The sequence below is a fragment of the Panthera uncia genome (assembly GCF_023721935.1).
Source record: "Panthera uncia isolate 11264 chromosome A1 unlocalized genomic scaffold, Puncia_PCG_1.0 HiC_scaffold_17, whole genome shotgun sequence".
Taxonomy (NCBI): Eukaryota; Metazoa; Chordata; class Mammalia; order Carnivora; family Felidae; genus Panthera; species Panthera uncia.
The window spans coordinates 60,783,319-60,808,116 of NW_026057577.1; the positions used below are offsets into that span (position 1 = coordinate 60,783,319).

General features: G+C 38.2%; 2 protein-coding genes across 3 annotated transcripts in view; one reads left to right on the forward strand and one right to left on the reverse strand.

The window, feature by feature from the left end:
- Positions 1-61: 61 nt before the first annotated feature.
- RPS23 (ribosomal protein S23) lies at positions 62-1,950 on the reverse strand. The gene is made up of 4 exons (XM_049649758.1): positions 1,734-1,950; positions 1,123-1,282; positions 378-498; positions 62-253 (listed from the first exon to the last, which is right to left on the reverse strand). The coding sequence occupies exons 1-4, from the start codon at positions 1,735-1,737 to the stop codon at positions 107-109; spliced, it is 432 nt and encodes a 143-aa protein (XP_049505715.1). The 5' UTR covers positions 1,738-1,950; the 3' UTR covers positions 62-106.
- The window catches only part of LOC125935796 (V-type proton ATPase subunit S1-like protein), a 40,451-nt gene continuing 17,602 nt past the window's right edge, over positions 1,950-24,798 (forward strand). Inside the window, exons 1-2 of one of the 2 annotated variants that reach the window (XM_049649747.1) lie at positions 1,950-2,325; positions 5,503-5,814. Coding sequence is in view for 1 of the 2 variants with exons in the window: in XM_049649746.1 (XP_049505703.1) it covers positions 19,508-19,602 (95 nt within the window). In the remaining variant the exon portion in view is untranslated. Of the gene's footprint in view, positions 2,326-5,502; positions 5,815-19,433; positions 19,603-24,798 lie in introns of those variants that run through there. The other variant, XM_049649746.1, reaches the window with a different exon arrangement.

Genomic DNA, 24,798 nt, shown 5'->3' on the forward strand with positions numbered 1-24,798 from the left:
TCCTTAAATGGAAAGGTATACACTGCATCTCTATACTAAGGAAAATAAGACACAAAACATATTTTTGGTATATGAAAATTTATTGTCACGTTTTCATCATCAAAACTTAAGATCTTGGTCTTTCCTTCTTGCCTTTGTATAAGGCCAAAAGAGAGACATTGGCTACTTTGACGACCTTAAAGCGAACTCCAGGAATGTCACCAACAGCATGACCTTTGCGACCAAATCCAGCAACCAGAACCTCATCGTTTTCCTAGAATAAAATCAACAGTTTACTTCCAGTGTGAGTGGCAATCACTAAAAATACCCATTCTTCATATAAAAAACCGGGCAAAACCATCTCAAAAACAGAAGCAACAGCAGACTAACACACTTACCTCAATAAAATTCAAACAACCATCATTGGGTACAAAGGCAGTGATTTTCTTGCCATTCTTGATCAGCTGGACCCTGACACACTTCCTGATGGCAGAATTTGGCTGTTTGGCTTCAACCCCTCTAAAACATAAAGAGCAAAACAGTGAGGTGCCTTTCTGAGAAGGCATACATTTTAGTTTGTTAGGCAGAGAATTCATTAGACATTATGCTCTTTCCACCTAGTCGGTCTAATCCTAAATTGGTTAACTCCTGTTATTTCAACCAAGCTTTTCCTCAGGGAAAATCTCTGGGCCCTTACCAGTTGTAAAAAATATGAATCAAAAATAAGAGGTACAAAGACTACTGACTGGCAGTGCATTGATTAGTGCCTTAAAAATTATCATTTTGTAAAGTCAACCTTCATGCAACTCAACCTCAGATTTGCAACCTCAGGCAAGAAACTTCTCTTTACCGTAATTGTCCCAACTAGAAAGATGTGATTGCTAAGAATAAAATGGTTGAGTGGCAATTACTTAAGACAGCTCATCCCTTCATTGTTACTACCCACCCCCCTCCAATGCTATCCCTAAGCGATTCAAAACCCTTAGTTACCTAACCCCTAAGCCCTCACGTTACCAACTTCCAGACAAATATTCTACCCAAACACTTTAGAATTTGTATCTAAAATTAACCACTTCAGATGTATTTGTTTCGCGTTACCATAGTAAAAGAAACCTTGAAGAAAAAGTGTGGACTTTCACTTACACTTTTTCCAGCACAATTCCTTTCGCGTGGGAAGCGCCTCCAAAAGGGTTGGCCTTCAGGGCTGTGCCCAAATGGGCTTTCTTGTACTGTTTATCATGCCACTTCTGATCTCGTCGGTGGCTACGGAGCTTCCTGGCAGTACGAAGACCACGACACTTGCCTAAAATTCAAAATCCTATGAGTTCTTCCGCAAGCACTCCAGTCATTTTACATCTTCTAAAACCCTAGCCTCACCTGGACTACAAACCAACAGGCTCTTTCATTACAATGTAGCACATGGTCTAAACCTCAACCTCAAAGGATCCCTCGGACCAACAAAGGGGCGAACACAAGTACTCCGATTGGTGCGTTTTCCCAAAGGAATGAGCCCCTTGTCAAGTTCCAGAGCGGCACCGGCTACCCAACGCCGGTCGGTAAGGCGAGCTCCGCGGCCTCCACGCCGCATGGGCTCCTTCCGCACCCGGCCATGTGCCTGCCACGGCAGCGCTTCCCCGGCCTTCCCCAGCGGGCCTTCCGGTAGCGTCCTCACCGTTCTGTCTCTATTCTCCCGCCCGTCCCCGAGCCCCCGAGTCCGGCTTGCAGGCCCCTCAGCCCAAACCCGGACAGCTCACCCATCCTGCCAGCACCACGGGCCCGAGCAAAAGAGGGAAGGCGCACAGGAAGGAGCCACAAGCCACTGCGAACAAGCTCCGCCCAGCCAAGGACCCAAGCAACTGTCTGCGCAGTGCCTGATCCGAAGCTGGCACCCTTTGAAAATGACAAGTTTGCACCACTTTCCAGAATCTGAGTTTTATTCAGTTTGTGTGAAATTCTGAACCACCTAACTTGCATTGCTGTTTATTTCGTTTTATGTCAAGGCTGGAGACAGAAGGAAAGTGGACTACCAATCCCAGAACTCTTTGCATTGAGACTCCCTGGAGGCGCCGGTGCTCTTGGCAAACCCAGGAAGGGGCGGGATTTAGTGGAGTTGAGTCGGACTAAAGGGAGGTACCTGGTTTGTGGCTGTTTGTGGTAGAGTGGAGGCCTTAACGCTTGTAGTTTGGAAAGTTAGACCTCTGAGCCTTAAACCCTACTCTAGCAGCATAGAAAAAAAAAAAAAAAAAAAAAAAAAAAAGATCAGTGAAGCCATGTATTGTAAAACCGACATTTGGAAGTAGACCAAGCCTTAAAACAAAACCTGTCACTTAACTGATGCCATTTTAGGTGATTCATTTAACTTTTTAAACTTAAGGTTCTCCTGTAGAATGAAATAGATTTGAGAGATCTCTGGGATGTTGGTTCATTACACAATTATTCTTAAAGTTGTTTTCTTCGTGCTAGGCATTAGTACAGGAGAGTTATCTGTTCTTAAAAAAAATTATTTTCCAGGTGCAAGAAAGCAGAAATAATATATAAGTGTATTTAAAGATAAATGGGAAAGTTTTTTTTTTTGCAGTTTATTATTTTTTTGAGAGAGTTTTTGAGAGAGAGAGGGAGAGATGCGGGAGAGGAGCAGAGGGAGAGAGAGTGAATCCCAACCAGGCTCCGTGCTGTGAGCCGGAAGCCCCCACCACCATCATGATATTAGGAATCCTTAGATCATTGCCTGAGCCCAAATAGGTGCTTAAACGACTGAGCCACCCAGGCACTCCTAAGTGGGAAAGTTTTAAATACTGATAAGTGTTCTAGAGGATATAAAGTTCGTCAGGTGGTGGTGACTTGGGGATGGGGGTGGCTACTCTGGAATGGGTTTAAGAAGCCATCTCTGTGGATATTACATGTGAACTGAGATCCTAAGGAAAAGGAACCAGTTAGACAAAGTATATGGGGTGGAGCATTCAGGAAAAGGGGCTCTCAATGAGGAGAATGAGAGGGGGCACTTTTTCAGAACTGAAAGAATCAAGGAAGGGGAACTCAGTGAGGACTAGTGTGGCACTGGACGAAGTCTAAGGTGCACAGGAAATTGTGAAGCCTGTAGATCCTGGTAAAGGCTTTGTTTACTCTTTGTGTGACTGAATGCCATTGAAAAGTTTTGAGCAGGGGAGTAATGATAGGATATTACAGGTTTGATCCTATAAAAATATAGGATCACTTATATAAAAAACTGTAAGAGATGAATCTGTGAGACCATTTGGGAGGGTGTTATAATAGTCCAGTTGAGACATGTAATGATAGCTTGGACTGTCAGTGAAGGTGGTAAAAAGTGTTGGATTAGATACACTGATGGTTGAGCCGGCGAGATTTGCTGAAGACTGTAGGATGTCAGGAGGAATTATGATTTTCAACCTGAGCAACTGGGTGATTTGTGGTGTTCTTTATTAAGTGGGATATTTTGGGAGAGGAACAGATTTAGAAGGGGAAGTTAAGAGTTCAGTTATCAATGTGTCAGTTTGAGATGCCTTTTGGACCTCTAGGTAGGTATGGGAGGTAGGTAGTTGGATACATGTGGGGGAGTTCAAGGGAATTATCAGTGAGTGAATAGACAGTATTGAAAGCCATAGCCGTAAGTAATATCACTTAGGGAATGACTGTAGTTAGAACAGAGAAAGGTTGGAGACCTGAGCCTTGGGCACACTAAAACTTAGGATACAAAAGGGAGGTGAAGCAAAATAGCCTGAAGAGTGGCCGATTCTGTACTCTCATCAAAGCCAAGTTAAGTAGAAGTGAGCAAGTGTGAAAGGAAAGTAAGATGAGCACTGAGAATTATCATGCATTTTGCAATGTGGAGGATTTTAGTGATTTTGTTAAGTGGGGTTCCCATGGAGTTGCAAAGATGTAAGCCTGATCTGGATTGGAGCCAAGACAATACGGGAAATAAAATAGTGTAGACAGAAGTTATTGACATATTTTTGGAGAGCATATTTCTATAATGTGCAGAGAAAAGGGGTTCTGTCTGGAGGAGGATGTGGAGTGAGGATGAGTTTGTTTAAGATGGCAGACTGTATGACATTTTTGTAGGGGATTGTTCCAATAGAGAAGAAAAATGGATAGTTCATTAGAAACAGGGGATAATTGCGTGAACAAGTCCTTGGGGAAACTAGAAGGGTCCCCAAGTGGAGGAATTGACCTTAGGAATAATAACAATTTATCTATAGAAATAGAGAAGGCAGACTATAGGGGTACCACTACAAGTAAATTGGAAGATTTGTTGGTGGGAAAATGTGGAACTTCTCTTTTGATCGCTGTTTCCTTACTGAAACCAGTAAGGTCATCAGTACAGAGGAAGAGCAGGGAAAAGACATTAGAGGAGAGAGGATAGAGTATGAAATCATCATCTAGAATAACACTACTAGTGTTAAATAATACTATGTGCCACATACTGTTTTAGGTGACTTATATTTATCAACTTACTTAATTCTAATAACACTAAAATGTAAACACTTTTATTATACCTGTTATACTGAGGGATAGTGCCTTAGTCGTTTCAGGCTACTATAATGAAATACTATAGGCTGAGTGACTTATAAAATAACAGAAATTTATTTCTTACAGTTCTGGAGATTGGGAAGCTCAAGATAAAGGTGCTGGCGGATTTGGTATCTAAAGAAATACTATAGACTGGGTGACTTATAAATGACAGAAATTTATTTCTTACAGTTTTGGAGAGTGGGAAACCCAAGATCAAGGTGCTGGCAGATTTGGTATCTAGTGAGAGCTCATTTCTTTATCCATCCCTTTTTAATATAACCTCAAATAGCAGAAGGGCGAATGTAGCTCTCGGGGCGGGGAGGTCTGTTTTATTTATTTGCATATTTTTTCCAGTTTTATTGAGATATAATTGACATATTGGGGTCCTTTTATAAGGGCCTTGATCTCATTCATGAAGACTCCACCCTTATGACCTAATCAGCTCCCAAACAACCCATCTACTAATAACATCACACTGGTGATTAGGTTTTGTGTTTTCTTCACACTCAATATGGTGACTTAGTAGGTTGAGAGCTGGGTAATAGGACTGGGAGTGTGGTCTAGTCAGGTGAATGTGACAGAGGAAGGGCAAAGGAGTTCAGAGTGGTTGCAAGGCAAGGATCATAGTGAACCATGAGATTGAAGCTGGAAGAGTTAAGAGCTAGGAATAGTGAGAACACTTCTGAAGACCTGGCCCTACCAGATACGAGAAATTTCTATGAAGTTACATAAGATAGTGCAGTTTTAGTACAGAAGTAGATAAATTGACCAATGAACAGAATAGAGAGGCCAGCAAGAGACTCCTATATATAGAATATTATTAAATAACAGAACTAGATGTCAGATCAATGTATAAAGGAAGGACTGGTGGAGTTGCACAAAAACTGATTACTTACATTAAATTAGATCACCATGTCAGGCTGAAAACAAAAATCATCCCCAGACAGATTGAGGGCCTACATGTCAACAACAAATTTTTTAATTTCTTAATAGGTAGCAAAGGTGAATATCTTCATGAACTACACAGGATAAGAAGAAATGAATGGCTAATTTGACCATATTAAGAAACTGTGCTCCACAAAAACACCTGAAAGAAAGCAAAAAGAAGTTACAAATTGAATTGATATTTACAGGAAGTGTTCATCTAAAGTTGGGATGCTCTGTACCTGAAGGTTTAGTAAAACATGCTGCAAAGCCATCTGGATGTGGTGTTTCCTTTGTGGGAAGACATTAAATACAGACTAAATTGCTTTAATAATTAATGAACCATTCATAGAACTGCAATTTCTTCTTGATTCATATCTGGTAAGTCAGTTTTCTAAGAGTTTGTCTATTTCATCTCAGTTTTAATAATTACTACGTAAAGCTGTTCAGACTTTCTATTACGCATTAACATAATGTTATAAAAATATGTGTTGTTGGGAGGTTTTCATTAGGAAATATAATACTATACAGGTTATTTATTTCTTTTTGAGTGAGTTTTGGTTGTGTACCTTTCAAGGAAAGTGCTCATTTTGTCTTAGTTGTCTAATGTATGGCCATAAAGTTGTTAGTAATATTCCTTTATAATTCTTTTAATATCTGTAGATGCGTAGTGGTGTCTCATCTTCCATTCCTGACACTGGTAGCTGTGTCTTCCAGCTCCATTTTTGGTCAGCTAAAAGTTTTTTAATCTTGTTAATCTGTTCAAAGAACCAGCTTTTGCTTTAACTGGTTTTCTGTTTCTCTGTTTTTAATTTCATTGATTTCTGGTCTTGTCTGTATTGTTTACTTTCTTCTGCTTGCTTTGGATTTAAATTTGCTCTTCTTTTTCCAGTTTTTTCAAAGTGAAAGCTTAGGTCATTGATTTGAGACTTTTGTTCTTTTCTATATATTTAATGGTATAAATATCTAAGCACTGCTTGATGCATGCCTTGAGTTTTGATAGGTTACGTTCTAGTTTTAATTCAATTCAAAACACTTACTAATTTTGAACAATGGATTATTTAGAATTATGTTTCTTAATTTCTAGATATGTGGAGATTTTCCAAATATCTGTATTGCTCATTTCCAGTTTAATTCCATTATGGTCTAAGAACTTTAACAAAATTTTTGTTGTAGTTTGCTTTATAGCCCAGAATATAATCACTCTTGGTGAATTTTTCATAAACCCTTGAAAAAAAGTATTTTCTGCTGATGTTGGGAAAAAATGTTTTATAAATGTTCATTGGCCCAAAGTGGTTGATAGTGCTGTTCAGGTCTTCTGTGTTCTGTATTCAGGGTGATAATAGTGATGAGAGGTGAGGGCGGATGTGGGAAGGTCATAGTTGGATGTTGGGTTATGGTTTATTTTAGGTATTGTGTTTAATTATTATATTATTATGAAAAGCAAATAACAAGGCATGAACCAATGGTCAGAGTGTGTAATGAATGAAAGCTTTTGATTACTATAGCTAAGAGAAGAAAAAAATGATTTAATTTTTGTTTTTGGAGCTTTGAGTTTTTCATTTTCTGATAAAGAAAGAGCTTATTACTTAATTTGAACCCTGGAAATGGAAAGAATTTTCCTCAACCTTGGGCCTAAATTTCTTAAAAAGGCCCCCTGAATAACAATCAGCTTGAGGAATTAGAGCGAAAGAAAGGCGGCTACCATGGCTGAAGCATAGACAGTCAGCAGGATAACAGAGGAAGATGAGGCTAGAGAGTTGGACAGGGGCAGCTCAAGTCCAACTTGTAGGCCCTGATAAGGAGTTTGGACTTTATTCTGGGTACAATGAGAAGCCATTGGAGGGCTTCAAGTAAGAGAGTTACAAGATCTGATCTACATTTTTAAAAAATCACTGTGCTTGCTATGGAAGGGCACTATGAAGGGGCAAGAGAGGAGTCGGTTTATCCAAGGAGGGGGCTGATGAAATAGCACAGATAAGAGATTGTAGGAAATAGCATTGGAGATGAGAAGATTTCATAAAATTCTGAATATAATTTGGACTTAAACCGTGATGGAAGAGTGAAATCATGACATCACCACCACCACCATCTCTAATAGGTATTGAGCACTATTTAGGTGCCAGGCATAGGACTTCACATGCCTAATTTGTTTTAATCTTCAAAACAACACCTGTGTGGTAAGTGTTATTATTAACACCCTTTTACAAAGAGGAAATTAAGACTTAAGTTAACTATAGCATGTTTGTTGGTTTTCAGATTAGTTATAAAGTAAAATTTTGACTTTTAAGTAGTTCAGAAAAAATTTTAATGCATGTTAAGTAAATAAGACACACAATGGTGAAAAACAATTTTCTAGCCAGCAAAATATCAGGAAAAATAAGAGGTGCAATTCTTAAGATTACAGTATTCTTATAAATTGCAACCTGCTATCTGTAGGTTACCAGAGGTATGTGCAAACTGATAGGCACTTTGTTGTGAAAGAATGGTGTTTAGTAGTTCTTGAAATGTTGGGGGAGTAGGGCAAGAAAAAGAGTAAGTATTTCCCTTTTCTAGTATTCCCTTCCAAGTAGAAGGAGTTAAGTTAATGTAACTCCTTATTTCTCTGCCAGTTTACTCATTCCATGCCAGCTAAAGATGACATCTGTGGTTAATTAGGAAAAATAGTCTGGGTATGTTCAGCCCTTTTTTCCTTTTTGAGACCCAGCCTCCCCTTGGAATAGACCTTTCCCATTTCTTCTGCACCAGCCCTCTCTTCCCTGTTGAGAACCCACTGCTGACGTGACAGGCAGTCATATCTGGCTTCTGTGGGGAGGGGTTCAGTTTCAGATAATTTTGCTCCTGCACTAAATTTTGGCATCTTGGCCTTTCACAGTAATGAAGGTGGCATTTTGGACTCCATTTGTCTTACCCCTTGTTTTATTTCTCAGCTGGTATAGCAGTCAGGTGGGGCAGAAAGATATCATTATTTGACTTATCTCAGAGTCCCTTCACCCTCCCAACTAAGAAAAAAGATTGGTCTTCAAAAATTAGATCAGTTAGGGGCGCCTGGGTGGCGCAGTCGGTTAAGCGTCCGACTTCAGCCAGGTCACGATCTCGCGGTCCGTGAGTTCGAGCCCCGCGTCAGGCTCTGGGCTGATGGCTCGGAGCCTGGAGCCTGTTTCCGATTCTGTGTCTCCCTCTCTCTCTGACCCTCCCCCGTTCATGCTCTGTCTCTCTCTGTCCCAAAAATAAATAAAAAAACGTTGAAAAAAAAAATTAGATCAATTGATGAGGTTTATTTAGGTCAAGGGTGATGCTGATTCTTTGTACCATATGAGAGAGAAGTTGGCTTTTTAGGAAGAGAAGCCAAGGGTTTTAACAATATATTGGAGCATTTAGAATAGTTAGAAATGATTCCAAGTGTTTTAACTATAAAAATTGAGGTATTAGTTGCTATGGAAATGTGACAAGTTGAAAAAACAGCTTTAAGTGAGAAAGAAGAAGCAGTAAGAATAAGACCAATGATTACTTGCTCTGTGTAACTACTAGTGATGAATGTTGAGTGCTTCATTTTTCCTGATTAAATTATTAAATGCAATTTTTCTCTTATCCAAAATGAATGAGATTTCTTATCCTCTCATTCTAACTACTTTTGAATATTTCTGTGAATAGTGAATAGTGAATATTTCTTCTCCTATCTATTTTTAAGGTGGAACTAAAGAAAGATGTGTGTGTTATCATATAATCTTAACAGTAATCAGGCCTAGTCTTTAAAATCTTGTTACTATAATTAAACCTCTGGGTAAGATCTAGGGGGAATTGACAACACTGCTCTTTGATGTCCTTTGTGAAGTTCCTGGAAGGGAGTTATTTTACTATGCATATTGGAAGTTATTCCCCAGGTATTCTCTAACTTGGCTGAGAACAAAACAAAATAAAATAGACTTTTATTTCAGCCTTTGAGTTGTAAGAAACGTTAAAGGATCATTTCTCTCACTAGGAAAAGAAAGATAATTTCTTTCACTCATTAGAATATTAAGTTTTAGAATCTCATTCCCTGGAGAGGTTTAAAGAGTCTGGCAGGTGGGCCAGATCTGTGTTCTCTGTGAATTCAGTAAAGACCAGTTGATCTTTGGTGATGGGGAGTCATTAGAGATTACTCTTCAGCTTCTCATTCCCCAGTAAAATGAAATTTCATTAGGACTATTTCTAGATTACTTAAGTGTAATATGTAAGTTATTATAATATAAATATAAAAACTCCTATAAAAGTAAATGTGCATTTTATATCACTAAGACTTTACTGCTTAAAGGACTTTAAATAAGATAAAACAGGATTCCCCCCCACCACCCCTTAAACTGAAAGAACAAATAACAAGAGAGAAAAAGGAGTGAGGAGCTAGAGGAAGGGAGGAAGAAAAGAAATGAGGGAAGAAAAGAAAAGGACAAGAGTAATTTTTCCACTGATACTACTTTTTGTTGGTTCTAGCAGTCGGTACTGATTGTTAAGAGCTTCTTTGTTCATTTGTATGTATGTATGTATGTATGTATGTATGTATGTATGTATTATTTGTGGGGGATAAGCTTAGGAATCCCCAGGGCTTACACCAATGGGTTAACAAGGCATAAAGAAATACAAAGCCATAAAATGCTCACACCAAAATCAGGTTGGCACCCCAAGAATAGGGGGGTGTAAAGACACCCCAAGAATAGGGAGGCATAAAGGTTCTAGGAATAGGGAGGTGCAAAGGCACCCCAAAATAGAGAGGGGGTGCAGAGCCCCCAAAATAAAGAGGGAGAGGCAAAGGCCTGAAATAGAAACCATGCAAAGGTGCCCAATACATAGGTATATGAAATAAACAAGATTAGATATTCAGGGTGGAAGCACTCCCAATTTAGTACTATAGCAGAAAAGCTGCTTTCACAGGACAGTAGGGCCAGGTTAGGTAAATTGGTGAATTGGACTATGGACCACTATGCTGCAGGGAAAGCAGCCCAGAGTGGAGATGGTTAACAAAAGAAAAGGTGCCTTGTCAACCCTGAGGTTACTCCCCTATCTGTCTCATCCTCTAGGCTAGCTAAGATAAACAGAGCTGCTGCCTCATGTCTGCTGTAAACAACCTTCCTCCTGACTGCCCAGCTCCCGGAGTTTGTTTGGTATTAACCCAAACCCCTAACCACAAATATCCTCAAGACTCCCTTTCCCTCATGTCCACAAATTAATGATCACAGATTCATTGTCCCTTTGTGCACGTCCATCGCCATGTTTGTAAGCCTTCTGATCCTAATAAAAACGGGCAAAGGACCCTTATTCGGTGCTCTTGTCTTTTCCTGGACATTAGCCATCTCTCATTTTCAATCCTGCGTCCCACTCTTTTGCTAGACAAAAAAGAACTTTAGACTAAGAGTCTACGACAATTATTTATTTATTTATTTTGAGAGAGAGAGAGAGAGAGAGAGAGAGAGCGCACAAGCAGGGGAGAGGCAGAGAGATAGGGAGAGAGAATCTCAAGCAGACAGTAAGGAGCCCACCTCGAAGCTCCATCTCACAAACCATGAGATCATGACCTGAGCCGAAATCAAGAGTCAGATGCTTAACTGACTGAGCCACCCGGGTGCCACAGCCATTACTGATTATTAAGATAACCCAAATGAATGAATCTGAAACCAGTTCATAGATATGGTCTTTTTCATTTTTAAAGGATTTTTTATTAAATTTATTGAAACTAAAAAACCCAAACAACACAGTTTACCCATTTTCCCCATCCTCCACTACCCATTGCCCCTTGCAATCACTAATCTGTTCTCTGTATCTATGAACTTGGTTGTTTTGTGTTTTAGATTCCATATACATTTGTCTTTCTATGACTTATTTCACTTAGCTTAATGCCCTTGAGGTCTATCCCTGTTTCTGCAAATGTAAAGATTTCACTATTTTTTATGGCTATATAATATTCCATATAAATATACCATATTTTCTTTATCCATTTATCCATCATAGTTAAAAACCTTCCATCAACAAATATATATAAACATAGAGAGATGTGTGTATTAAAGCAGATGCCTGCCCCTCACGTCAAGGTTTTAATATAAGCAGGTGAGCCTCCTTCATTTTAAGTTCGGAGATGATCAGCTGCCTCTGAGCTGGGGGCCCTGAAGTGAGTCAGTCCAAGTGAGAGGGCCGTTTAAGAGACATTTCTTAGATCGCTGCTGTCTTGTGGGTCTCAAACAGGAACCCCATTGGTTTTCAAAATTAGATGTTTTGGGGGCTCATCTCTCAGGTACATATCTTAAAAGTTGAGGTGTCTGATGTGGACTTTGAACTCTTTACCACTCAGGAGGAAGCTCTGGGTTTGAGTTCCCTCCTGATTGTGGGTTGCCACACCTGTGGTAGGGTTTATGGTGAAATTGTGTCCCAGCTTTTCCTACCCACTTTGATTTGGTTTTCTTTTCATTTGCCTGATGTGTAACCATGACTCAGCCAGGCTTTAGGTTTTTTAATAGGAAATTGTTTCATATGTAGTGGTACACTCAGCATGTCTGTGGGAGGAAAGAAGTTCAAGATCTTAGAATATCACCATCTTAAACGAGAACCCCACCATGGGTATCAGTTTTCATAGTATGGAATAATGCGCTTATGTGCCAGTGAATATCTAAAATTTACTCAGGTTTTCAGTTAAAATTTCCAAATTTATATTAACTAATTTAGCAGACAACATTTTGGATTTGTACCAGGTGGTTGTATACTATACTCTCTTAGAAACTAAGTGTGCTGGTTAATTTTTGTCCAAAGAATCTATTTTGTGCCTATTATAAATGATGGCCTGAAGTATATGGCAACATCAAAATGGCACATATTTTCAATATGAGTTTTACTTAGTGAATTAAAACCCTATCTCTGTCAAGGTGGATCCTGCGTCTTCCTGGTGAGAGCATTTTTCAAGTGGTGGAAGCCTTCTCCTCCTTAGAACCCAGGTCTGTTAGGTCCTTCTTAACACTTAGACCTCCCTTCCTAGTCCATGCCTCTAATTATCACAGTAAATTTGGTACTTAGCAAACCCTTCCAATAAAGTTTCCTTTGCACTATAAGTAACGGAAACCCATTTCAAGCTGTGTTAAGACCAAAAGCCAAGTTATTGGGAGGACACTGGGGTAACTCACACACTTCAGCGCCAGGAGATACACACTGAACTCATAAGAAAGTAGAGTCAAGAACTGGAAAGCTGCTTCAGCTTTTCAAAAGAGTTATGTCTCATCTCTTGTCTCTAGTCTATTAAATAACTGCCTTCCTCCAGTCCTTATCAGCCATTGCCTGGAGTGGAGTTGTGGCCAATATCAGTGGAGGTCATTGGTTTGCTACGTGAAGCATCCCTAAGGTGTTTACTCCAGCAATTATTTGTTTACATTTCTGCACATCACTGAGCTACTAGTCTCATGGGGATCAGGACAGTGTCCTGTTCATCTTGTATTCCTGGCAGGTAGCATATGGCAATCAATATTTGTCTAATGGACAAATTTATGAAAGAGCAGGACTATTGTTTCAGTGAATCTTGAGATCCAAGAACAGAAATATATGCCACTAATTTGGTATATCACTTATGTTCCAAGAAGTCAATGGGGAATCAAAAGTAAGACAAATTAACATTTTAAATCAAAAGCACTTATAAGTATTTCATTTACTAATCTGATTCTAATCAACTCAGAAGTTGATTTGATGAAAACTAGTAGAAATCATGGCAACAGTTGGACTCTGAATTTAATAAAGAGTATGCATTAGTCTGGATTTTCCAGAAAAATTATATATATATATATATATATATATATATACACACACACACACATATACATATATACACACACACACACAAATATATATGAATTTCATATATATATATATACATATATATGTATGTGAATAGAATGTATATATATGTATGTACATGTATGAAATTCATATATATGTGTATGTTTGTGTATATATATGTGTGTGTATATATATGAAATTAATATATATATATTATATATATTTCATATATATTTTTATTATTTTTTATTATTTTTATTATATATATTTCATATATATAATATATATGAAATTAATATATATATTAATATATATATATATATATATATATATATGAAATTAATCCTATACGTGATTTGTTATAGGAATTGGTTCGTGCAGTTATGGAGGCTGAGACATCCCAATATCTGTGGTCAGCAAGCTGGAGACCCAGGAGAGCCAATGGTATAGCTCCAGTCCTAGGAAATGTGAAGGCAGGAGAACACTGAATTCTCTGCTCCAAGACGAGTAGAGAAAGTAAAAACTCCCTTACTCCACGTTTTTATTTTACTCAGACCTTCAGTGGATTGGATGAGGCCCACTCACATTAGGGAAGGCAGTTCACTCAGTCTACTGATACAAATATTAATCTCATTTAGAAACACTGTCAGAGACAAGGCCAGATAATGTTTAGCAAAATATTTGGGCACGTTGTATCCCAGTCAAGTTGACATGTATTAACCATTAGAGAGTCACACTCCCCTATACAGAGCAAGAAGTACTACTCTGGTAGTTTGCTAATGAGCTGATGTAACTTGGGTTTTGTATATTTGCATTTCAAGCTACTGAATTTGATGAAATACTTGAATTAGTTGATTTTCTAGTTATGGTTGCCTAGATAGTCAGGCTCTGGGAGTCACAAACATGTGCACAAAGTGAGAATTAATTATGTGACATTTTTGCTGGGCTTACTCATTACTCTATACATCTTATTGAGCATCATCTTGGACCAGCAGCACCGTAGACTCTAGGTGTATCAGTTAATTAGATGCAGTCCCTGCTGCCATGGAGCAGGCCTTCTGGTGAAGAAACACACCATAAATAGGTAACAAGAAAGTAAATATCTCAGTACAAATGTGATATATGTTATGATGAGGGTGAACAGAATGCAGGGAGGGTTAGGAGGGGATGAGGTAATCTCCACAGAAGGAACAATATGTACAGTCACTGAGGTGTAAAAATGTTGGCATGTGGAGGGTGTTGAGAAAAGCTGAATCTAAGCCAGTGTCCTGGAGCATGGTCGGGAGAAAGGTTAGCATGAAATGAAGCAAGAGAGACCAGCAAGGGCCAGGCCATGCAAGACTGTAGGAGGTGGATGGATTTAGATTTTGTACAGTTTGCAAACTTAGCAAAGACTACTATAATTGATTTGAACATTTGACTAAAGTGATTTTTGGTTTAAGAGCATTTGGATGAATAGAAACTGTGGTCTGGCAAATGCTCGATGTTCCTTCAGGCAAATATTAGAATTAAGGTAGAGCCATTTTTTTTTTCTTATGGGAATACAATTCTGTATGGTTATTAGGGTATTCAATTTTTCACGTAACATTTGGTAATATATAGTAAATCAGAAAATGTAGCAAAGACAAGGTATTTTCAGTTGAGAAGAAGGCAGCATGGGTGTACAATTTCCTGTTCTTTCATGAAAACTGTTGGGATATTTTCCATGCACCTATGCATTTTTTGCATATCTTGTGCGTGAGTCACTAACTGCGTTTTGTTTTGGATTATCTTTAGGATGTATGTATAGTGAACAGCCTTGAAAGGTAGAAATAGTGTCTTCCTCTTACAAAGGGCAGGTTTACTTACAGCCTTGGAAACTCAGGATTTGTCTCATGAAATGAAACCCATTGTGTGTACAAACGTCCATGTGGGCCTAGATGTATTGCTCTATGGGCAAGGGGCATTGTCACAATATACTGATACTTATGCTCCTTGCTATGAGGTGAGTAATAAACTTCTTTGTCTCTGGCCCTGGAGTCTTGTGTCTTCTGCCAGAATCCATGAAACTAACAAGCTGACTTGTTAGCTTATCAGTTGGGTAAAATGTCAGACCCTTCACAGTTCTGGACAAGGACCCTTCAGCCATATCAGCGGGGAGGTACAATGCCAAGCAGGTGATATCTTAGTGCCTTGCAGCCTGCAAATTATCACATTAACATTTTTATCATTGCTTTTCTAAAGTTACAGATGAGCTATTCTCTGACAATCACATCTTAAGTGTGACTTCTATTTTAAAATACATGTGTGAAACCTACTAGCTACTAATTATTCTACCTTAAATAGTCTTCACCAAGTGGAGGAAAATTTCAACAACAGAAGGAATGCTGTGTTAAAAATTTAGGAATCAAGACATAAAATATATTGAAATGAAACTTGATTTAAAAATAAAAATTGTGTATACATTTGTGCACCTGAAAATATAACTGGAAATATAACTTACATGGTAAGCACCAAGGAGGTAACACTATGGTCTCTGAGTGTTAACTGAACCATTATTATCACAGTACAGGGGTCTTCATGGGCTTGGCCTCTTACCTTCCCCTGACCAGGGATTTGAGGAGCACTGGGATCAGACCCTACTGCTGCTGCCATGGGAGACTATGAGCTATTGCTCTGGCAGCTGGAGGCGATGTACTACATTTGCACTGGCCAGTACGATCACCGTTAGCCACATGTGGTTACTAACCACTGGTAATTTTGGTTAGTTCGAATTGAGATGTGTATAAATGTAAATTGTATACCAGGTTTCAGACTTAGAGCAGAAAAGGAAGGTAAAATATCTTATTAATTTTTATGTTTGAAATAGCATTATAGATATATTAGGCTAAAGAAAATATATTATTAAAATGAATCTCACCTGTTTGTGCTTCTTTCAGTGTGGCTACTAGAAAATTTTAAATTATATACATAGCTCTCATTATATTTCTGTTGAACAGTGCTATTCTAGGTCCTTGCTCCTCACAGACAAGCAGCATCAGCATCATGTGGAAACTTGTTAGAAACAAAGAAGCTCATGCCCCACCCCAGACTGGATCAGAATTTGCATTTTAACAAAATCTCATGTGATTTGTATGCATGTTCAGAGTTGAGTAGCAGAGCCCTAAGACTAGATTGCCTGATTTAGCAAATAAAAATACAAGATGTCCAGTTAAATTTAATTTCATATAAACAACAAATAATTTTTTAATACAGCATATCCAAATATTGCATGGAACATACTTATTAAAATTATTTATTGTTTATTTGAAATTCACCTGTTACCGGGTGTCCTATGTATTATTTGGCCAGCCTGCCTACGACTAAACTCCTCCTGTCCAGGCCCATCTTACTACCAGAAATTCCACAAAATCAGGAAAAAGACAGGAAGGTGAAAGGAGAGGTAGGGAGTGGAAGTTGGGCAGAGTGGAAGAACAGAGAAGAAAAGGAAATATGGGAAGTAGAAATAAGATGAGCATGGAAAGGACACATTGATGGTGATGACCTCTTCTGTTTTATAGTATTTCTTAGCATCTTCCTTATTTCTCCATCCCCCTCCCCCATCCCTAGTTGTGTGTTCATCTCCTCTTCACTTCTCTATAGGGCTTCCTAGAGCCATGTTAGAGTATGGTGTGTGTACAAAGTACATGTCCTCAGGGTCAAGTCCCCAGCCTTCCTATAATCCATCATCCCTGAAGTGTCACTTAAAATATGATGCCTTTCAGCTACCAGTACTTTGCCATTAAAGTGATCACGGTTCTGGGGCACCTGGGTGGCTCAGTCGGTTGAGCATCTGACTTCAGCTCAGGTCATGATCTCACACTCCGTGAGTTCAAGCCCCGCGTCAGGCTCTGTGCTGGCAGCTCAGAGCCTGGAGCCTGCTTCAGATTCTGTGCCTCCCTCCCTCTCTGCCCCTCCCCTGCTCATGCTCTGTCTCTCTCTGTCTCAAAAATAAATAAAAACATTTAAAAAAAAAATTAAAAAAAAAAAAAAGTGATCACGGTTCTTAAGTGCCGAAAATGCTGACATGTTCATTTTGGAAGATTTTCTTTATTGTGGCATTTTAATTGTATTTTTTAAAATGTAAAACGACTCTTAGGGATTTTGTTCTTTGGTTTGTGTTTTTGCATGTTTTTTAGGTGGCAAGGGAGTGGAAGTGGAGGCTGGCAAGGAAAGAATAACTATAGATATTCTTTTTTTTTTTAATTTTAGAGAAAGAGAGAGAGAGGGAGAGAGCGGGCAAGTTGGGAAGAGGGACAGAGAGAGAGAGAGAGAGAGAGAGAGAGAATCTCAAGCTCCTAGGCGGGGCTCAATCCCATGAATCTGGGATCATGACCTGAGCTGAAATCAAGAGTTAGGTGCTCAACTGACTGAGCCACCCAGGCACCTCTAGATATTCTCTATTTAGCCAGGCATTGAAGTAAGGAAAGGCTTTCATCTATTGTATTATTTATTTAAAATTTTATTTTATTGTAGTAAGAACATTTAACATGAGATCCACCCTCTTAACAAATTTTTAAAGTGTATAATACAGTATTGTTAACTATAGGTATAATCTTATACAGCAGATCTCTAGAATTTATTAATCTTGCTTAACTGAAACTTTATGCCTGTTGATTAGCAACTACCTATTTCCTCCTCCTCAACCTCCAGCCCCTGGTAACCACCATTCAGTCTTTGCTTTCTATGAATTTGCCTGTTCTAGAACCCTCATGAAAATGGAATCATGTAGTATTTGTGACTGGCTTCTTTCACTTATAATAATGTCCTCAAAGTTCATCCATGTTGTCACATATTACAGAATTTCCTTTTTTTGAAGGCTGCATAATATTCTGTTGTTTGTATATACTCCATATTCTTTATCCATTCAGCCATCAGCAGATACTTTGGTTGTTTCCACATCCTGACAGGCATTAAGTCATATCTCTTTGTGGTTTTGATTTGCATTTCCCTGATGATTAGTGACATTGAGCACCTTTTTATATGATGTTGGCCATCTGTATGTCATCTTTGGAGAACTGTATTCAAGCCCATTTTTAGGTTGGGTTATTTGTGTTGTTTCCTCTATTGAGTTGTAAGAGTACCTCAAATATTTTGGAAAGTAATGATTTATCAGATATATGTTTTGCAAATATCTTCTCCCATTCTGTGGGTTGCCTTTCACTCTGTTTATGGTTTCCTTTGCTGTACAGAAGATTTTTATTCTGATGTAGTTCTGCTTGTCTATTTTTGCTTTTATTGTCTGTGCTTTGGTATCATATCCATGAAATCATTGCCAAGACCAGTGTCATGAAGATTTGCCCTGTGGTTTCATCTAGGTTTTAAGTCTTTAATCTGTTTTGAGTTGATTTTTCTGTCTGGTGTGAAATCAGGCTCTGATTTCATTTTTTGCATGTGGATATCCAGTTTTCCCAGCACCATTTGTCCTTTTCCCATTGTGTGTTCTTGGCACCCTTGCTGAAGAGCAGTTAACTGTATGTGTGAATCTGTTTCTAGGTGCTGTATTCTGTTCTGTTGGTCTTTATGTCAGTTTCTAATGGCAGTACTGTACCATTTTAATTACTGTAGCTTTGCAATGTATTTTTAAATAGGAAGTGTGATACATCCAGCTTTGTTCTTTCCCAAGATAGATTTGGCTATTTAGGACCTCAATATATCTTCACAACAATTCTTTGAGTTAAGTACTTTTGTCCCCACTCAGCAGATGAGGAAACTGGAGCTGGGAATGCACTTGAGGGCTGTATGACTCCAAAGTCAGTGCTCTTTACCATTACCTTCCATATCTCTCAACACATGGAGAATCATGAATTTAACACTACACTGTGAACTAGGACACGTGTAAAATTAGATAAGTTTCAGAGATTTTTACTCACTTATACACCTGAAAAATACATGTAATAATGTAGATCTTATAGATTTTTGAGGGCAATTTAATAGCTACCTGAAAAGCAGTATGAGATTCTTATTAAGAGTTAGAGTATCAACAATGCCAGTTTCTGAAAAGAGGTTAATTGAAAATCTGCTCCCCAATAATTTTTCATGAAAAAGCAAACATCTTAAATAGACCCACTGATTTCACTCTATACTCTAAATTAAGCAGTATCAGGACCCTCCCTCCACCCTCTCCCCCACATAATACATCCTGGGAACATGGTTTTTTTATTGGTTGAATATGTTGTCAGTCACAAGGCAGGGAAAGTACTGCCTCTGCCCTGTTTGCATTTATGAATTAGGAGATGTGCTTGGTTAGAAGAAACTGATTAATTTCTTGATGGGAAGAAAAATCTTGTTTAGTTTTTCACTCATTTTTTTTTGTATGGGATTTTCTCTAACTTTTGACCAGATACTTGCCAGGAAGAATGTAAGGTGAGTAATTGCACATTTTTAAATTCAGTGCATCTGTTAACTTCATTGCAAGTGTGGAACTAGATGGTTCTGTAATTTCTTTTTATTGTTGCATAGCTATATTTGTTTATAATTCAAATTGGATATATTAGATTAGATCATTCAGTAGCTAATAAAATCATTGAACCAGAGTTTATAAATAAGAGATGAAAATATAATCTTTATTATAAGAGGCAAGAGTTATTCAAAATGCACAAGAAATATTTGTATTGTGTATCAAAGTATGTATCTATGAGAAAATGACTCAAATCAGTGTTCAGGTTTCTTTTACACTTACAAGTAAATGTTGATTTTGTGGTTTTCTCCTGCCATTATTATGAGAGAATAGAACAAGGAAGAATTTAAAAACCTCAGAAATATATAACCTGTCCTTCAAAGAAAAGGTGTTGAATCATTTTAGCTGATAGGAGATGGTAATTGTTTAGATTACATACCGTTTAAAATTAACAAGCAAAATTTCTATTTCTGTTTCCTTTGTCCCTTTGGCTCTTTCCATACCATATAAGGGAAACTATAGAGATTTATATATAAGGGAGAATATTCAGAATCTGAATAGCAGTTAACTTATGTCATATCTCCTAATTACTTATTATGTGCCATCCCAACAAATACATCAGGGAATTTAGTGTGAACTGCCACACAGGGTGGTCTGCCAGAACTTGTGTTAAAGAATCTTTGTCACCAGCTAATAAAAACTAGAAGTACAGGCATTTTCTGTTTGTTTTCCCCATTGTTTGTAAATCAGTGCTTTAAGTTCATTTTCAAATAATAGGTGACCTGTACTCCTTAGATTGTTAAAGCTTAGTAATGTTTCCTTACCTTGTTTATACAGAAATGACTGATTTCTATATTACACTGGTAAAATGTACAGCAAGTACTATAAAGTCCCAATTCTGTTTCTGAAGCAAATTTATTAGGTTTAAATAATCTTAGCTTCAGAAGGGATCCTAGAAATCACATTAATCAATGATCATTTGAATCTAAAAATATAGCATATTAATTCATTATGAAACAAACAACACTTGCTGTTTTATGAATGTCTTTCAAATCATGGATCTGAAATTTAAAATACCTTTCAGTCCTATGGGTCAATTCAAGGTTCTTACATCTCTAGGAAGGTTGATTGTATTTTAAGCTTAGTACTTGTTTCCTGGGCTTAAGAGAGACTAGGAGTCACCACTCTTCCCTTACATATCGCTTCCTCAAATTGGGTTTAAGCAATTCCTTGAACAAAAAGGAAATATTTTTCTTTTCACTCAGCTTCCTGTGTGATCTCCTATTTTCCCCTTCCCTGTCAGACTTTGTTCATTCATCAATCTGTTAGTTTATTCATATATGTAACACATATATTTTTAACACTTGGTGCTTTTAAATAGCTAGGCACTGTGCCAGGTTCTGGGTCTACAGTGGTGGTTAAAACAGATAGAGCCCCTGCCTTCATGGAGCTTTAAGTCTAGTGGGGGAGGTTCTCTCACTAATCAAATGTGAGTCATGTTGTGAAAGAAAAGTATGGGAGGCTATGAGCACATATAAATAGGGGGATCTGAACTGCTCTGAGATGGTAAGAATAGTGTTCTTAAGGAAGTGACATTTAAGCTGTGATCTGCAGTATTTGGAGGATACTACCAGGAGGTAGGGGGAAGGGGAGGATAGAGAACATTTCAGGTAGAGGGAATAACAAGGCTAAAACTTTTATGAGAGAAGAAAGGAAGATGAAGCATTCAAGGAACTCAACAAAAGAAAGCTAGTCTGGCTAGAACAGTCAGGGGAATAGGTCAAATGAGGGGAGCACAGTTAGCAGGTCTTTCAGGGCCTTAGAGGTCATGGTGGGAATGTGGTCTTCATCCTGAATAGAACCATGATGGGGCTGCTTCACCTTCACTTTCGTGAAGGCATTCTTGGCAGCCTCATGATGGACTACCTGCTGTATCAAAAATATGGCACAAGCCACTCACCACAAACTTAGGGCTCTTGATTACTTTTCAAAGGTATTGCAGAGATCTCTTTTACTGGACAAGGATCTGAATATTTTAGAGACAGTGTAGGTTTTTTATTTTTTTTATTTTTTAAATTTCTTTTTAACCAGCATTTCTCAATTTATTCACATAGGTAAGTTTAACCAGTAGTTCTTTAGCTCTTATTTTAGTTAAGAGATTATGTAGTGATGTGAAAATGCATATAGATTTTATCTTTAGTTGAGATTATGGTATCCCATAAATCCTGATTAATTTAGTCTTATGGGTATGGGAAAGGCATATCTAAATTACAGTCATTTTAAAAAAGAAGCATAGCAGTGTTATTGTATATTCACGACCATAGATTCATTGAAATGAAAATAAGCCTGTGTTGTCTTCTAAAAGTTTTTCATTTGCGAACACATGGAAATTCTTAATGAGTAGAGCAAAGTGTCAAGCCAAGCATATTATCAGTATGGTAGCTTATCCATTCATCTATCCATCCATCCATGCATTCCTTCCTTCCTTCATTCATATACTTTTATTCAGGAATATTAAACTGTTTTGCAAACCAAATACTATATTTACAAATTGTTAGGCAGTTAGTTAGGCATGAGCTAGGAGAGGTAAAGCAGATGCTGGCCACACCTTCCGAGCCACCCCTGAGGGTTAACACCAAATTCAGAGCCAAGTCTAAGGGCTAAACACAACAGCAAAGGCCTAGCCACAGTGCTGGCTCAAAAGCCATAAGGGGACTTTGAAGCGCTGAGAATGAGCACAAAAGGTTTAACTTGACCCTTAGAACCTTTAAGGTCAGAACAAAAACTCGTTACACACTCGTAAATATACAATACATAAATAAGTACAATTATCACAGAATGCATCATGGGTAGGTGCATGCGCAGAAGCCAAAATACGTTATAACCACCAGCTGTCAATCAAAAATGTCAATCAGGGGTACCTGAGTGGCTCAGTTTGTTGAGCCTTGGACTTCGGCTCAGGTCCTGATCTCATGGTTTGTGAGTTCGAAGCCCATGTCAGCTCACTGATGTCAGCATGGGGTCTGCTTGGGATCTTCTGTCCCCCTGCTCTCTGCCCATCCCCTGCTCTCTCCCATTCTTTATCTCAAAAATAAACATTTTTTTAAAGTGTCAATCAAAGCCAAACTTACATGTGCAGAAAGCAGGCTTAAAAGGATGCAGCTAGAGCTTCTTGGTGCCATTGCCAGCCTTGCTCCGGCTCTGGTCCACTTTCACTCTTGAAAGTGTACTATACGGATCTACTCAGTAAACTCTATCTCCCCAGTCTGGTCTTGGGTCTCCAGTTCTTTGATGCATCTGAGATGAGAACCAAGTGACCTGGTAACAATGACTTAATACATTTTTTTTTTTTAATTTTTTTTTTCAACGTTTTTTTTTTATTTATTTTTGGGACAGAGAGAGACAGAGCATGAACAGGGGAGGGGCAGAGAGAGAGGGAGACACAGAATCGGAAACAGGCTCCAGGCTCCGAGCCATCAGCCCAGAGCCTGATGCGGGGCTCGAACTCACGGACCGCGAGATCGTGACCTGGCTGAAGTCGGACGCTTAACCGACTGCGCCACCCAGGCGCCCCATTTTTATCTCATTTAGGTAAACTATATCTCAGAATTTTCAGTTTTTGTTCGTTAAGACATTTTAAGATTGAGTACTTAACCCTGTATCATGATATATGATTTTTTGATCAACAAGATTCAAGTTAAATTTTAAAGTCTGTTTGTGTATGATGATGTTATTGGAAAGCTTGAAGCTCTTTAAGCAGTATTGCCTGGGTATTAGTGTTTCTTTCACATATTCAGTTACTTTGTAACTTTCACTACAGAGTTTGGAGTTTAGGTAAGATAGAGATCTTTTAGCGAAAGCACATCTCTATTGTGGTTACATGATTACTGATTGGAAAATTAAAGTAAATTTACAGGAAATTAAATTTCTTAATGGTCCTAGGTGTAATTGGGCTCAGAGGACTGATTCATGCTAACCCTACTCAAATGACAGTTACTATAAATCAGAATACAAGTTTATAAATTTTTAAAGGAAGGCATCTTTTTAAAAAGACTAAATTAGACAAATTTAGTCAGTTTATCTTTAGTAACAAACAACTCCAGCTTTTCAGAATCTCATGATCTCAAACATTTATTTCTCACTCATATTACATGTTGATAGCTACAGGTGGGCTGTCATAGCCCTGCTCTAGCTGTTTCCCATGTCTTGTCATTCCAAGACCTAGATTGAAAGAACACCCCTATTTGGGCACGCCATTGTCTTGGCAGAGGGAAAAGGGCAAGAGGTGGCAGACACATGCAATACCTCTGAAAATTTCTAGAGAACTGGCACACTATTGCTTCCATTCATATGCCACTGTCTCAACCAAGATGCATAGCCAAGACTTAACTCTGGGGCAGGGAATCTTCTCCACCTACAGGGAGGTGCTGCAAGGTATATGGCCAAGGGCAGGGATATATCCATCTCTGGGATTGTTTCCAGGGAGTTGGGAACAATCATACACTCCACCATACTACCACAGTATTAAAATATGCATAGCGGATTTCTCAAATAATACATTTTAGACATTATCTAACAACTTCCAATTACTATTGACAAAGTTTTAGTCTCCAACACTTCCCTCACCTTTCTTTCTTTATCCCCTCCAGCCCTCCAATATATTATTATTTACATTATTACTTTCATTTAAATCTGTCCATTGGTGGATGTTCAGACAAACAAAATGTGGTATATCCATACAATGAAATATTTCTCAGTAATAAAAGGGAATGAAATATTGACATATGTAACATCAATGAATCCCTATCATTGTGTTAAGATCGAAAAAAGCCAAACACTAAAGAATATGTAGTATTCTATTTATAATTCTAGAAAATGCAAACTAATCTAAAGTGACACCAAGTCTTTAGTTTTCCTGTGGCTGAGAATGGAGGGAACATCTCTCTCCTGCAAAAGTGCATAGGGAAACTTTTGTGTGATGTAAATATTCTGTACCTTTATTATGGTGGTATGCATATGCTCAAACTTATCGGATTGTACACACTGAGTGAATGTAGTTTATTGTACTTAAATTATACCTCAGTAAACTCGATAAAGTGAGAAAAAGTTGTATATATGCATGAATTTATTAATAGCAATGAGTACATATCATGGTCAGTTAT